The sequence below is a fragment of the Alternaria ventricosa genome (assembly GCF_023758065.1).
Source record: "Alternaria ventricosa strain BMP 2768 chromosome Unknown scaffold_2, whole genome shotgun sequence".
Taxonomy (NCBI): Eukaryota; Fungi; Ascomycota; class Dothideomycetes; order Pleosporales; family Pleosporaceae; genus Alternaria; species Alternaria ventricosa.
The window spans coordinates 545,351-561,804 of NW_026055682.1; the positions used below are offsets into that span (position 1 = coordinate 545,351).

General features: G+C 53.0%; 2 protein-coding genes across 2 annotated transcripts; both read left to right on the plus strand.

Moving 5' to 3' along the window:
- Positions 1 to 876: 876 nt before the first annotated feature.
- J4E93_001196 (uncharacterized protein) lies at positions 877 to 8,499 on the plus strand (the record flags this gene model as incomplete). Its single annotated transcript, XM_049339148.1, has 6 exons — positions 877 to 1,221; positions 1,267 to 1,442; positions 1,492 to 1,729; positions 1,792 to 2,406; positions 2,463 to 7,530; positions 7,583 to 8,499. The coding sequence occupies 6 exons, from the start codon at positions 877 to 879 to the stop codon at positions 8,497 to 8,499; spliced, it is 7,359 nt and encodes a 2,452-aa protein (XP_049203105.1).
- A 1,662-nt stretch (positions 8,500 to 10,161) lies between these two features.
- On the plus strand, positions 10,162 to 14,963 carry J4E93_001197 (uncharacterized protein; the record flags this gene model as incomplete). Its single annotated transcript, XM_049339149.1, has 3 exons — positions 10,162 to 10,313; positions 10,368 to 10,433; positions 10,487 to 14,963. 3 exons carry the CDS (start codon positions 10,162 to 10,164, stop codon positions 14,961 to 14,963), a joined length of 4,695 nt encoding a protein of 1,564 aa, XP_049203106.1.
- Between the last annotated feature and the right edge of the window lie 1,491 nt (positions 14,964 to 16,454).

Here is a 16,454-nt window from a genome sequence, read left to right on the forward strand (position 1 = left end):
TTTGTTTTTCGTCGACTCTATCTTGGAATTCGATTAGTGAGCGACGAGCGCAATTCTCAGCCTCAACATCGTCACACCGGCGTCCACCCTCAATCCCTCGGAAGTCGTTTGCCCGCGCTCGCGAATGAGGAATGTTGCCACGGCTGAGGACGGTCGCAAGCTCAAGGATGCGACAGGTTTCATGCACGCTCTCAGCTACTGGCCAGAATACCAGGTCTATCTGCTTCAGCTGTAATTTAAGCCGTTGCTGACAAGCCAGCATGTGCAACGTCGGCGGTGTCTGACTTTCCCCGTCCCAATAAGCATCTTACGCTGCTTATCTTTGTGCAACCTCACCGTCTTCACTACTGGACCAACCGAAAGCGGCCATCTCAGCCTTAAGCCATCTGTTGCACTTCCCTTCTGCAGCTTTACGTTCTGACATTTGTCCATCACACCACCTTCTAGAGGAGTCTCACTGCAAACTAGTCTGAGGTTTCCATCAGATGATGACGGCAATCATCAGCAATGCAACTCCCTTACCATAGCAGACCGCTGTAACGTTCGGTAACCGACCAGTAGGATCTGAGACGATGCACATGCCAGAGCCACGCCGATGGCTGAGCTCTGTCTCATGCGGTGATCAAGAGCGGGACCGATGTACTCAGACGATATGTCGCGACCGCTATTTTTGGTTTACAGCAACTGCACTTACTGCGGTATCTGGCTGGCGTTAGCGAGTCGAAGCGTGCAGTTTGTCAAACACCGCCGTGTCCTTCGCCGATGTGCGCAAGGCTGTTCCTGAAGCCCGCGTGGTCATCGAGATAAAGGTCTCCGAATGGCGCCGCTTACGGCTGCATCCGTCTCCAGACACTTCTCCTAGCGTTTTTGTTCAGCATGTTGCATTTCACGCTCTTGCAGCTACTTCTGGTTTCCGTCGTCTCTTGCTTGAGATTCGATAAAGAATTTGTTGGGTACAACCTTAATGAGAACGAAGCAGCTATAGACCCCCTCGACTACTCAGGCGAATGGAAGGACCACACATTTCACCCCTCACCAAAGAATTGGCGATTCCCATTTTACACCTTGTTTCTGGATAGATTTGTCAACGGCGACCCGACAAATGACGATATCAACGGGACAGTGTACGAGAAGGACTCGCAGAGTAATCAGTTGAGACATGGAGGCGATTTGGTGGGGTTGGTAGATAGCTTGGACTACATCCAAGGACTGGGTATCAAGGTAAGCAAGCCTACTGCTCCATGAACTTCGAGCTAAGACGTACAGGGCATCTACATCGCCGGTTCGCCCTTCATAAACAATCCATGGAAGGCAGACTCCTACTCGCCGCTAGACTTGACGCTTCTCGACAAGCATTACGGAGATATAGCAGCATGGCGAGCAGCTGTCGACGCCATCCACAAGCGGGGGATGTATGTGATACTGGATCACACAATGTCGACGTACGTAACACAAGTGACACCCGATCACCCTAGCTAACCGCGTATGTAGCATGGGTGACCTCCTTGGCTTCGAGGGTTTCCTCAACGAGACAGCACCTTTTCGTCCGGAAGAACACAAAGTGCAGTGGAAGTCGAGCCGCCAGTATCTAGACTTTTCTTTCGGGAACAAGTATAACGACACATGCGCATACCCCAACTTCTGGAACGAGTCAGGGCAGCCGGTGTTGAAGGATTCGGATAAGACGTTTAGCAGGCTTGTCGGGTGCTACGACAGCGAGTTCGATCAGGTATGTTACACGAGTCAACAACGAGAAGCAAAGTAGCTCTACTAACGACCCATTTCTTGTAGTATGGTGACACCGAAGCGTTCGGTGTATTCCCCGACTGGCAGCGCCAGCTTTCCAAGTTCGCATCCGTTCAAGACCGTTTACGAGAATGGGTACCTTCGGTCCGAGAAAAGATCGAACACTTTTCGTGCATAACGATAGCGATGCTGGACATCGATGGCTTCCGATTCGACAAAGCTACACAAGTCACGGTCGAAGCTCAAGCTGAGTTTGGCGACTTCGTCCGGCAATGCGCGCGAAAGTATGGGAAGAACAACTTCTTCATGCCCGGCGAGATCACAGGAGGCAACAACTTTGCGTCCATTTACCTTGGCCGCGGGCGACAACCTGACCAAGTCCCTGACAACATCACTCAAGCCGTCACCCTGACCAACAACTCGGATGACAAGTATTTCCTGCGAGCACATGGCAAACAGGCGTTAGACGGAGCTGCATTTCATTACAGCACATATCGATCGCTTACTCGGTTCCTTGGATTAGACGGCAATCTAGAAGCAGGATACGATGTTCCCGTCAACTTCGTCAATGCTTGGAATACACTTCTCACCACTAACGACTTCGTCAATGCCGAAAGTGGGGAATTTGATCCGCGACACATGTATGGGGTCACGAACCAGGTGGGTTTTCTCCAGCATCTCTGCACCATTCCTATCGTAAGTACTAACAACATCAGGATGTCTTCCGTTGGCCTGCTATCAAGCAAGGCACCGAGAGAATGCTGCTCGGCCTTTTTGTCACAACGATCCACATGCCTGGTATCCCAAAGCTTCTCTGGGGCGAGGAACAGGCTTTCTACATCCTTGACAGCACTGCTGCCAACTATATTTTCGGTCGACAGCCGATCTCTTCAGCACAGGGGTGGCAAAACCACGGTTGCTACCGCCTTGGCAGCTCGCAATACTACGACATGCCACTTGAAGCAGTGCTTGATGGCTGCAACGACGACACCGTTAGCCAAGATCACCGAGACCCTTCGCATCCTGTTCACAACATCATCAAGAACATGTATCACCGCCGTACCCAGTATCCGGTCCTCAACGACGGTTACTTTCTGCAATCGCTCTCCAATCAGACTCGCTTGGTGCAATTGCCGGGCTCGAACGGAACGAAATCAGAGTTCGGGATGTGGAGTGTCATGAGGAACCAGTATCCGGACGTACAAAACCTCACCAAAGGAAGCGAAAGCTCCCAGATCTGGCTCGTCTACTCCAACGAGGATCGCGATGTCAGCTACAAGTTCGACTGCAAAGACAAGGACAAAGCATTCATATCCGCATTTGACGCTGGAACGACAGTCAAAAACCTGTTCGCTCCGTACGATGAGATCAAACTCGGGAACAGCTCTACCGCCTTGGGCATCGACGGCTCAGAGGAGTTCAATGGTTGCGTCGACGAGCTCGATATGAAGGCGTATGACTTCCGGGCGTATGTGCCAAAGGCCAGCTGGCTAGACCCCATTCCCGTCATCACGAAGTTCTCGCCAGGCCATGATGCCCAAATCGAGTCGACGAAAGGGGCGAGAGACAACGATTCACTTGACATTGAGTTGCAATTCTCCGAAGCGATGGATTGCGATGAGATTACCAAGGATCTCGTCATTACATCTGATACCGAGAATGACTTCTCTGCAACAGTTGACGAAGACACTGTCGACTGTGCTGATATCTCGTCGCTAGTATCGACTCTTGTCGGTGGCTCCACCTCGAAATGGAGCTGGAAAGCGACTCTGAAAGATGTTTCTCACGGCATCCACACTGTCACGGTCAAGAACGCCACTACCAAGGATGGAGAGCGTTTCACGAACGCCAACGATCGCTTCATGATCCGGATCGGAGCTAAGAACAACCCTATGGTCTTTCCTCGCATCGCAAACTACACTACTGGCATACTCAAGAAAGACTCCAAGGGCTTACACGTGTCGCACGTCGCTCCAGGCGCTAACAAGTGGCGATACTCCACCAACTGGGGATCGACCTGGAGCCAATGGGAAGACTATAAAGGCGGCAACAGCGACCTTCAAACGCAACACTGGTCCGGTACCAAACGTCAGAGATGGGAGGGCGAGCACGTTACTCTCCAATACTGGAACCGCGTGACCGGTAGTAGCGATCACATCCAGCACACCGACACGAATTACAAGGGCCAACCAAGACGATTTCCACATCTGTTTGCCCACGGACCGTACAATCAGTTCGGATTTGATGCTGGGATTGACAGCTCATTCGACCTTGGCAAAGACGGGAAATGGAAGCTGCACATCATGACCGAATGGCCTTCGATCGCGCAAGTCAACGTCTGGGGCATGAATCCTGGCGGTAAACCCGACGCGGGCTTCGTCTTTGGCGACGTTGACAACGATGGTGTCCTGGACCGACTGCCCCCGGACTCTCTCGCCAAGAACGTGCTCAACATGTCTGTTCTGCCACCTCGACCGTACCTGGCGTATCGCGTTGAGATCGATGATGCTACCCTGGCATACAAGCTTGTTTACACAGGCAATCGCTTCATACAACTGATCATGTTCGCTCTTCTCTGGTCTCTACCCGTGTTAACAGCTGCAGTCAGTATCTGGATCTACAAGGGCGCCTTCTATGGTGTCAAGTTCAACCAGACGGGTGTGAGTGCGCAGGGTCTCGCTTTCTTCGCATCTTTGGCCTTTTGGCGCCGCGGTCATAAATTCGAAAGTATCCAGTCTGATGACGTTGTCGAGTTGAAACGGTCTACACCGCGACTTGGCTTTCCAAGGTCGCGAGACTCGTCTCCTATGCCGGCTGCGGCTATCGGCAAGTTTGGCGCTAGCAAGAAGAGGCCGATGATTCTTATCGCAACCATGGAATACGACATCGAGGACTGGGCGATCAAGATCAAGATCGGTGGATTGGGCGTGATGGCACAGCTCATGGGAAAGAACTTGCCACATCAAGACTTAATTTGGGTCGTTCCTTGCGTCGGCGGTGTGGAATATCCCATCGATGAACCAGCGGAGCCCATGACGGTGACCATTCTCGACACTGAGTACGAGATCCAGGTCCAGTATCACAAGCTCAACAACATCACATACGTGTTGCTGGATGCGCCGATCTTTCGACAGCAGACTAAAACTGAGCCCTACCCACCCCGTATGGATGATCTGGACTCGGCTGTGTATTACAGCGCCTGGAACGCCTGCATCGCTCTGACCATTGAAAGGTTCCCTATCGATCTGTATCATATCAACGATTATCATGGCGCCGCGGCGCCGTTGTACTTGCTCTCCAAAGGACGAACAATACCTTGTGCGCTCTCCCTACACAACGCAGAGTTTCAAGGGCTATGGCCGATGCGCACACCAAAGGAGCGCGACGAAGTCTGCCGCGTGTACAATCTTGAGCCTTCGGTCGTCGAAAAGTATGTCCAATTCGGCGAGGTCTTCAATCTTCTGCACGCTGGTGCAAGCTACCTTCGCATCCATCAACGTGGCTTCGGCGCTGTCGGTGTGTCCAACAAATACGGGAAACGTTCCTACGCTCGGTACCCTATTTTCTGGGGTCTGAAGGAAGTTGGCAGACTACCAAATCCTGATCCTAGTGACACCGCTCCTTGGGAGCCGGAGAAGGAGAATGAGAATATCGTTGTTGATCCGGCGTACGAAGCTAGTCGTGGTGATCTGAGAATACAGGCTCAACAGTGGGCTGGTCTGGAGGAGGACCCCAAGGCTGAGCTTTTCGTGTTTGTTGGGCGGTGGAGTAACCAGAAGGGTGTCGATCTCATCGCCGATGTCTTCCCCGCTGTCCTCGAAAAGCACTCGAACGTGCAGCTCATCTGCATAGGTCCCGTCATCGACCTCTACGGAAAGTTTGCAGCCCTCAAGCTCGGAAAGATGATGGAGAAATACCCAAGACGCGTGTTCTCCAAGCCAGAGTTCACAGCACTTCCGCCATTCATCTTTACAGGAGCTGAATTCGCCCTGATCCCTTCCCGCGATGAGCCCTTCGGTCTAGTCGCTGTCGAGTTCGGTAGGAAAGGAGCGCTTGGTGTGGGTGCTCGCGTCGGCGGTCTTGGCCAGATGCCTGGATGGTGGTTCACGGTCGAATCAACAACCACCAAACACATGCTGCACCAGTTCAAGTCTGCCATCGAAGACGCCCTGGAGTCCAAGACCGAGACAAGGGCGATCATGAGAGCAAGATCCGCAAAACAGCGCTTTCCAGTCGCGAAGTGGGTGGAAGATCTCAACACCCTCCAGCAGACCGCCATCAAGATCCACAACGAGAAGAAAGACTCATCGTCCAAGGGTATCTTCCGTCCGCGATCACGGGCTGCGGCTTCGCAAACATCGCTGCAGTTCCCGGATGAAAGCTTCTTCCCTCCTCAGTCTCGAGCTGTCAGTACAGACAGGCTATCGAATTACGAGGAAACGCCTGTTGAGAACGACACCGAAGTGCATGACCCTGACAACTACTCCACGACACTTCGCCGTGGTCTCTCGCTCGGTGTCCGTTCTGGACCTGGGCACGAAACAAGGATGAATCCCTCTGGTGATGCCATTACACAGGTTCACAAGCGGCGCTCGCCGTCCAGAACACCAGACATCCATGAGTATGACCCAGAAGGCGCGATAACGTCCAGTCAAGGGTCTTTGCACGACCAAGAGATGTTCATCAGCCGCGAGCAAGCAGAAGCCGACTACCGTGAGTCTGAGCGCCGCCTTGCCGTAGCAGCTCTTGAAGGCAACACTGCCGGTGCGTACGGACTAGATTCGCCGCCTGTCGACACAAGTTATCGGGGACGTGGCAGATCTCGCAGCCCACTTGCAGATGACGAGACCGACGACATGCTGATAAGATCGCCACCCACAAGCGGTCTCCTCGACCCAAGTAGCCTCCCCATGCGCGTGCGGTCATCGCACCATCGACGAAACCGATCTTCCGCTCTCGACCTAAGCACCATCAAGAACGCCAGTACAACAGACTTCAGCCTACAGAAAGTGGATCCAACATTTGAAGACAAGACCGGCGTTTATTACACCAAATTCGAGTCCATGCTCAGTACACTAAGCGGCAAGACATCTGAAAACGACCTCTGCGTCGAACAATTCCTCGTCGACAGCGAGAAAGAATGGTTCAAGCGGATGCGCGCAGAGAGACTGGGTCGCGGTGACCGAGCGCGTTCTCAAGACAGCCGAGCTGGTCTGGGTATCAGTCCGCGTCCTGCGTGGCCCCGAGAGAGTCTGCACAGTAACGGCAGTCGGAGTTCGAGTTACTCGCACTATCAATCGCCGTCTATGAACGAGAGCGAAAGCGAAGAGACGTCTCCGCGGCCCTCAGGTGAAGTGGACGAATTCCTTCTCGGTGCAAACTACCAGCGCCCGTCGCTCCTCAAGCGTTGGCTGCAGACGCGAATCGGCGACTGGCCCATTTACTCCATTCTCCTTGCGCTCGGACAGATTATGGCGGCGAACTCGTATCAGATTACTCTTCTGACTGGTCCTCAGGGTCAGGGTCCTGAGAAACTGTATATTGTCGGTGCGATCTTCATCGTCATGTCGTGTGTTTGGTGGGTCATGTTCCGCACGCTGCCTTCGAAGTTCGTTCTCTCCACGCCTTTTGCAGTCTACGGTGCTGCTTTCTTGTTCGTCGGTGTTGCGCCGTTTGCGAAGTTTGGAGTGGCGAGAGACTGGGTGCAGAATGTTGCGACTGGGCTGTATGTTTCCGCTTCGGCTAGTGGCTCGATATTCTTCGCGTTGAACTTTGGTGATGAAGGTAAGCTCTCTTTTCTCTTTTCGACATGGGTTGTTCGTACTGACTTCTTCAGGTGGTGCACCGATCAAATCCTGGATCTTCCGAGCTTGCATGATCCAGGGAACGCAGCAACTATACATCACAGCACTCTTCTACTGGGGAAGCACGCTCGCGAACTCCGACGCAAGCAATGCGCTTACATCCTCGCCAAAGGCTGCGATGATCACGTTGCCAATAGCCGGTCTTATGTTCACCATCGGAGCTCTCCTCATCACGTCTCTGCCATCATACTACCATCAGTCCCCCGGCAAGATCCCCTCGTTCTACAAGACACTCCTGCGAAGGAAGCTCGTAGGCTGGTTCTTCGTCATGATAGTACTGCAGAACTACTTCCTCAGCACACCCTACGGACGCAGCTGGGCGTACCTCTGGTCTTCTCACGCAGCGCCACAGTGGGCAGTCGGCCTGCTCGTCCTCGCTTTCTTCGTTGTAATCTGGGCAGCCTTCCTATTCCTCTTCGCCAAGCTGAGCGGTAGCCACTCTTGGTTCCTACCCATCTTCGCCATCGGCCTCGGCGCACCACGCTGGGCTCAAATGCTCTGGGGCGTCTCCGGCATCGGTAACTGGGTCCCCTGGATGCCGGGCGGCCCCGTCGCCGGTGCGCTCGCCGGCCGCAGTCTTTGGCTCTGGCTCGGTCTTCTCGACGCTATTCAGGGTGTTGGCTTTGGTATGATGCTCCTACAGACCCTGACGAGGATCCATATCGCGGTATCCCTCGTCCTAGCGCAGATTCTCGGTACGGCCGTTACGATGCTGGCGAAGGCTACGGCTCCCAATGCGAATGGGCCTGGAGATGTGTTTCCGGATTTCTCGGCGGGAGTGGTGCAGGGGTTGAGTAAACCGTGGTTCTGGATTGGGTTAGCGGCGCAGTTGGTTATTCCGTTGGGGTTCTTTAAGTTTTTTAGGAAGGAGCAGTTGAGTAAGCCGTAGACGTGGTAGGGTAGTAATCAGATTTCTTGGGAAGCTCGTCTCTCAATAGAAGAGGTACTCCAGTTCATGGGTCTAGACGTCTCTAAAGCTCTGCGCAAGCATATTGGCTCAGGGTACAAGATGTTAACCCTCTTCAGCGAGTATGCAGGGTACAGAGCAAGACGCGGAGTAGCATGGTGATCAACCATCTAGTTGCGGAAGCAGGCTCTGTGCTAGCACGTTCTCGTTGCTGCCGTACGAGTTCTATCCGACCCATCGCCTTGCTCTCAAGTGTATAGTGCGCGTACGGATGTCTCATGCTTCCGGAGCCAGGTCGTAGGGAGGGCCGGGAAGTTCGCTGTGGCTATGGCTGGCTCGTCGTTGTGGCTAATATCGTGCTTTCAGGTTTGTCGTGTGCGTCTATTGCGACAAGATCAAATCCGCTGGGTCGCGCCAATGCATGCGGTGTAGTACCACGCGGTAGTGGGGTTGTACATTATTGCCTGCTGGGTCGGCAGGGTGTTACAGCGGGACACGCGACGAGCACGCGATGCAGGGCAGGTAGCGGCTTGGCATTAGCTGAGAGTCACGTGCACAAGTGATTACAATAACCTTTGATGCAGTCAGCACCTTGCTATGGCCTTCGCGAAAACACAAACGTTGTGTATTCAGGAGCCAGTAATTTGCAATTGAGTTTGCCACCTGACGTCTCCAACTCGACTTCTTTGGTGCCCAAATGGTCAAGTGCTGGGTACCGAAACGCGTGCGGACCTGAGGCTACGAAGCGACCCTTCAGTAGCAACAAGCTTCATGACCGATGTGTGTCCACACAAAAGTGCCGCCGGATTGCGTTCGAGATATTGTCATTCGCACAGCTTCCAGAATTCCGGTCGTACCTAGGTATCCACGGGCCTGGACTCCCGTGAAAAACGGGAAGCCGGCTGAGCCGAAGCGGTACCCTCGTTTCATCCTCGACATAGCTTCTCAACTTTCAGCTAGACTGTGGCGATGCAGCGAGCGCAATTACCTCGTATCTCAAGATTTGTTCGTATGTACGTGTAGCAGGAGCCAGCCCTGTTACTTCCTTTTTCGGGCGCGAAGGTTCCAAAATGACGTAAGTACGCATCGCTGCTAGTAAGCGCTACTCAAGCAATCAATACTCTTTACCCAACCCTCTCCTTTTTTGTCATAAGGGTATCTCAATCGCGACCAAATCGACTGTGTTCGCCTCTTCGCCATGACGCCTCGACGCATCATCGTTGCTCCCGCTGCCAAATCTGAAACCGGCGCCGAGGCCTACAAGAGAACTCGTTATTTATGGAGATGCAGCGTCTGTGCGGACTTCGGGGCCACGCCAAACTCAATGAACACGAGTTCCTACCCTAGATGCATGCTAATAGCGCAGGTACCGGCGATCATGCTGCCGTAGTCGCTGTTGGTGCCCTGCTAGAAGACCCTAAGTGGATAGGTTGACGAATTTCTCCCAGATTCCGCCTGATGAAGTTTGCGCCTTAGTCCAGCATGGCTCGCAATCTGGTATTCGGTCTCGGATAAGGCGATTTCTCCCGTGCTTCTAGTCAATTTCTCTCTTGGGAACTTGACCAAAAGGTCGGGTTCTGCACTTCTGTTCTTCGTTACGTCCTTCTGCGAATCCTACCCCTCTCTCCAAGGGAAGCATCAAGTATGCGTTCATTCTTTCTTCTGCCGCTGTTTGCTATACTGCAGATATGTCAGGCTTTCAGCTCGCCAGACATTTACAAGCTCACGCAGCCTGATGGCGCGAGTCCAGATTTGGGTGAAGATAGCCAGCCAGCCACTGTACCATCGCAATCAAGGTAAGAAGATCAAAGGCATAGCATGATGTCTCATCACTAACTCGTCAATGACAGACATGCAGCTGGACCGGACTCTGGGCTGAACATCTTTCTACCGAGCTATAAAGCAGACCCCAATTGGTAAATCCTGTCTCATCAGCCACGCGCATATGCAATAGCTAACATCAACCCAGGCTTCCTCTGACACTGTCTCTCAAGACAGTCGGTCTGCAAGTCAAGGTCATTCAGTCGCTTAATATATCGTCACAATGCCGGAATCTACTCATCTACACCTCTCCGAGCGTGAGCTACAGCCCGAGCTCTGCGGATGTCACGACCTTGACGTCCTTCGTGGCGAAGGGTGGAAGATTAATCTTCATGAACCAAGTCCCTACCGCTCTCCAGGCTCTTGCTGGTGTTTCTGCGTCAACCGTAGACACGAACGGTGCCAGATCCGTCCTGCAGCTGACGAACACTGAGACACCGGTTCAAGCCCTCCAAGGTTTCGACTTTGCCGAGTACTACGATGTCAACATGCCATTTTTTGAGAACTACACCGAAACTGGTCTGATCAACGTTGGTTATACACCTACCAACGGCTCTCAAACGCTCGGCAAATACCTGGTCCGCAATGATGGTGTGGACAGCGCAGATACATCTGCTACCAGCGCAGCGATCGTCAAGCACCAGCCGTCGGGCGCCATTGGATACGTATACAGCTTCGGTATGGACCTTGGATACTTGTACATCCAGGCTCAGGCCGAAAACGGCGGATATTCGCCATGGTACGATGGACACTACTACCCCGGATATGACATTGGAACTCGCGTCATCAAGAACATCGTCACCAACAGTCCTCATTTCGTGAGCCTGTGGTCTGTTCCTTACAACAAAGGACTCGCCTTTACTACTACCTGGGACATAGACACCTACGTCTCGTATCCACATGGCCAGGGCATTGCGGCTGCTGCACAAGACCGAGGTGCCGCGGGCAACTTGAACCTTCATACCAAGTACATCACCGATGCTTACGAGACCGCTTACTTCCAGTATGGCGTTCCCTACATTTACCAGATCAGTGGATTCCGAACTGCTCCTGATGGAAACCCGTTCATCGACTTTGGTAGCCATACTGTCAGTCACTCGCCCAATGCGGCGGGCTTCGACTACGGCACGCTTGAAGAACGCTTCATTGAAGGAACTGAGACCGGTTACTACCCGGTTATCCACCAGTGCGGACCAAATGCTGACGGTACACCCACGAATGGAGAGGTCTGCACCAAGGGAGGTACCAGTGGGCTCTCCTTCTACACATCAGGTGCTTCCGCATCAGGAGAGGTCCGCGTGAGTGCTTGGTTGATCCGACACATACTCCACGATGAGTTCAAAACAGGCTACAACATGACGACCTACCGTCCTGGTAATCTTGCGTGGAGTAAATATCAAGCCACGCACTGCGTCGCAAACGGCATCATTGGTGGCTCGTCATGCGCAGGCAACTCTCATCTCACCCATCTTCCCTTCCAAGTCACGCACAACCGCGAGTCATTCCAGGAGCTTCCGTACTACGAGTTCCCTCTCCAGTGGTCTGATGGTGACGGCAATATGAGCAGTGCCGACTTCCCGGGTTCGGACTTTGCAAACCAGATCAAGTACATTGAGAAGATGGCGCGGTATGGCGGACACTACAACATCTTGATTCATCCTTCAGACGCCCTGTTCGATAAGATCCAGATCCAGCGCGCGCTCCATGATAGGGTACGTCCTTATGCAGTCTTCTTCAACCAGACAGGTATGGCCAACTGGTGGACCAACCGAGATCGCGCAATTCTAGACATCACAGCAGCGGACAACTCATCCGCGGTGATGACAGTCCGCTTGGACGGCCGCACGGAAGGACTTACTCTGCAGGTTCCACGAAACTATGCTATACAGTCTGCCTCAGGTTCTCTCTCGGTCTGCCAGCAACCCTCGTACGACAAGACCACTAATGCGGTCGTACTGCGAAATACGGCAAAGGGCCTTTACACCCTCAAGTTCGCTGTCGGGGCCAGCAACGCAACCGCCTCTACATGCCCTGACTTTACGCCAAAGCCGATTGGAGATACGGAGTGCATAGCATGGGATGTGATGATCGACGACTTCCTCGAACTCTACTTTGGCAGCAACAACGTCAATCTGCTCTTGTTACAAACGGCTGCAACTGGACTTTCGTCGAACAACGTGGATGGTACTTTGCAGCTCACTGCGACTACGAACAGCGGCGTCAACTCTTACTACACTGAGATCTCACGCTTTTGTTTCGACGCCACCGTCTACACCCATTTGTACTTCGACATGGTCGCTCCTCTTGGAAGCACTTTCTACGTCCAACTAGTCTCGTACGACACTGGATGCAACTTCGAGCAGCCAAGTGCCACTTACTTGGACGTTACCAGATATGCTCCTGCCGATGGCTCGAACCATACTGTCACCATACCGTTGGCTGACTTCAAGGGACAAGAGATGAAGCATGTTCGCGGAATACGCATTGGAAACATCTCGCCAGCCCAGACACCCATCTACATCGATAACCTCAAGATCCAAAAGCGATGTGTGACAGCACCAGGAGAGGACCGCACTCCAGGCCTTGCGATTGAGTCGTTCCAAAATGTAGATCGATGGATCACTGGTATTAACAACATCTTTGGTCAGACCGACTACAATAACTCGATGACGTTTGCAAAGCTCTCGGAGCTGGGCAGAATGCAGTTGCTGCCGTCGAGCTCAGACTCATTCTTCTACACGGATACCATGGTCGATGGAGCTACCTTGAACGCTACCGCATACACTGGCGTCTCTTTGAACGCGCGCGGCCCGTCCGGTGGCTCTTTCGATGTGGTGATTAATTCCGGCGATGGCAAGATCTCCACTGTCAACACCAGGTCTTACGCCACATTGGGTCAGGATAACTTCTCCAACATCACCATTCCCCTAACGGCATTCTCGGGTATCAACACCGACTCGGTCAGCCGCATTACACTAAGTAACTTTACGCCCAACGGTGGTTCATCTGCCAGCAACTTCACTATGAGATGGATTTCTCTTCTTGGTGGACCTTCCACGATTGGCGCCGGTCCACGCTGCCCAGCTCCGACTGGCTTTGTTGTGCTGAACTTCTGCGACCCGAATGAGTTCAAGACACAGACCAATGCCCTGGGTGCGGCTATCTCTGACGACCGAACGATGCAATCCTACAAGCAGACTAGCCGCGGATATGTTGACCTCGTACCCAAAGACGCGACATCATACTTCTACTCGTTGCTCGCAAAGCCGACCGAATGCAGAGCGGTTAACAGCTCTTATGACGCGATCATTCTCACTGTCTCAGGTCCACAAGACGCAACCGCGAACATTGGTTTCAAGTACGGCACTGATAGCTGCAACACCAACGTAGTCACGTCTTACGTTCCGATTACATTCAACGCCGCATCGACTCAGCTCACGATCCCATTCTCGCGCTTCCCAGCTACCTTCAACCATGAATACCTGCAGTCATTCGTTATGACTAACTTCAATTCTCCTGGCTCGACGTACCGCATTCACTCTCTGGTCTTCACAGGACCAGCGGACAGTCCTGGTTGCGCGCTCTGCTCAGGTACCATCTTGAACACTTGCACATTCGTGCCAGAAGTTCCACGCGTGAATCGACTCCTCAGCCAGATGACCGATGAAGGTTCTCTCGCTTCGTACTCCGTCGACAGCGACGGCTCCCTCGTCTTGGGATCTACGAGTGGCTCATACTGGTACTCCCAATTCGACAACAGCGGATGTTACAACGCGAACACGTTGAACGCGACCGGCATCCAACTCTCCGTCGCCGCTCCTGCAGGCACCACGTTCCGGGTCACGATGCGCTGGAAGACAGACGAGGAGTGCACAACACTCTCGCCCCCCTCCTCCGTCCCCATCACCTCTTTCGTCACATTCACCAGCGCCGACGCATACCAAGTCGCACAGATCCCCTTTGCCGACTTCTCCGGCATGAACACCAGCAGACTCGACAGCGTCGCGCTCTCAGCGTTCAACCCCTCTGACGTCGACGTCAAGGTCGGCTGCATCAGTCTGATCAACGTTGCAGCCACGCCTTCACTCCAAACATGCAACTGCCCCGAAGACGCATGGCTGAACTACTGCACACCTGGCGTCGCAAACCGCAACAACCACGGCTACGTCCAAAGCGACGACGGTACCATGGAAGTCGCGCCCGTCGTCACAGACGGCGCTTTGGTTCTTCAACCCAGCGTATCAGGGTCATACTGGTACTCGCTCCAAAACTGCGCCGACGTCTCCGCGTCCCAATACCTCGTTCTCAACGTCACGGCGAGTGCAGGCGCGAGCTTCAACGTGCAGTTGCAAAGTGGCGGGTTCGGCTGCGATGGCCAGACGGCGATACAGAGACTGAGTGTTGCGACGTCTGCGTATGGCAGTATGAACGGTAGTCCCGTTGTTCTGCGGATACCGCTGAGTGATTACACGAAGATGAATAATGGCGCTTTCTCGTTGGAGAAGATTGATGCTGTTGCGTTGGAGGGCTTTAGTGCGGAGACGTCGAAGTATCTTATCCATTGCGCGTACTTTAGTAGTGGGGTTGCGAATGGGACGGTGGCGGTGAATGGTACTGCGACGTAGATGTAGTTGTTGATCGAGATGAATCGCATTGTTTACTTCATCCCGCTGTTGAAATGCTAGTGGTGTGCGAGCCTGCACTCTCAAACAACGTGTCATCTACTAGGTCACACGTGTGAATCAGGCTGCCGTTTCGCAATTGTGTCTAGCAAAGATACCTCTATCCTTGCTTACATGTTCAGTAGTCAATAGTGTATGCGCTTCGCGACAGCCTCGAGACGCTTCGTCTTTCCAAAAGAAAAGTGACGTCGCCATTTGGCAACGCTCTCCACACGCCACCCACTGTGTTCCCACGACTGTTGAGTCGCTCGATTAGATGTTCTGGCGGTCTTTACTTTGGTGATGGGCAAAAAGAAGATGCTGACTTTTTGGCAAAAAACATACAACAGCGGGGATTCGCTAGTGGTCACCCACCTAACTACTAATCTGCCGGTATCATGCTTGTATATGGCTGAGCGGACGGGAAGCCTAATTCTCATGATCCTATGGTCGTATATGGAAGAATGAGTGGATAATTAATATATATCCTCATTGTGCAATCGGATAAGAAAGATTGAAGCAATGTCGAGACCGCGAGCACATCGAGGATGCAGCATTGCGTATACATGGAACGGAACGGGATACGCGTATAGTTTCAGCTGTATTGAGACTCTCTTACTGGCGTTGCCGTGCATGTTGAAAGCTGCGATATACTTGTTGCTTCTTCATCTCTCGGGTATCGGAACCTACGCCTTTTGCCGTGTGAATACTATGACCTTAGACAAGATTTAACTACACAGAAAGCCGGGAACAAAGAACTTGACAGAAGCATTGAGTAGGTCGTCTTGCATCCTGTCATGCATCATGCTCCGAAGAAAGACCTCGGGACGGTCGGGCAGATTATATTGCGATAACGTCAATTCCTCAGATGAGTTGAGGTGTGGGGGCGAAGCACCCGAGGGCCCCAATCACGAGCGCAACCACCAGCCAATAACGCCACTGAAATGCTGGAACGCTGGCGTGGATCTCGAGGTATTCACATCATCATGATCTGAAGGTTGAAAGCTGCTCCTGCGCCTGCCGATCTGAAATACTCGTATTTATACTAGAGTGGTGAAAACTTCAATGTTGGCCAGCAACGCACTCCAACCTGGCTGTCTGTATAGCAGCCATCGGCTCGTCTGCCCCCGAGCAAGGCTGAGCCGAAGACAATATCGCATGCAAGCCACATGCAAGCCGGACATAATGTACCAGGTGCATTGGGGGCTGTTAAAACGCCACGACAGCGGGACGCAGGCTCTGCGCTGGAACCTGTAGCGTTGGCTATCTCGTACTCGTCTTAGCTATCCTATCCTTTACTCGAACTTAGACCCCAAAGTATCCGAAAGAGGACGACGTTGCCCACATCTTAAGATCGTAGGTATACTAGACCGAGTTTGCGCGCTAGTGGGAGTTGCTAACCAAATTGTGCTAGCGCGCTAGACCCTCCCGAGGTCCGTTCGGCGATGGCAGACG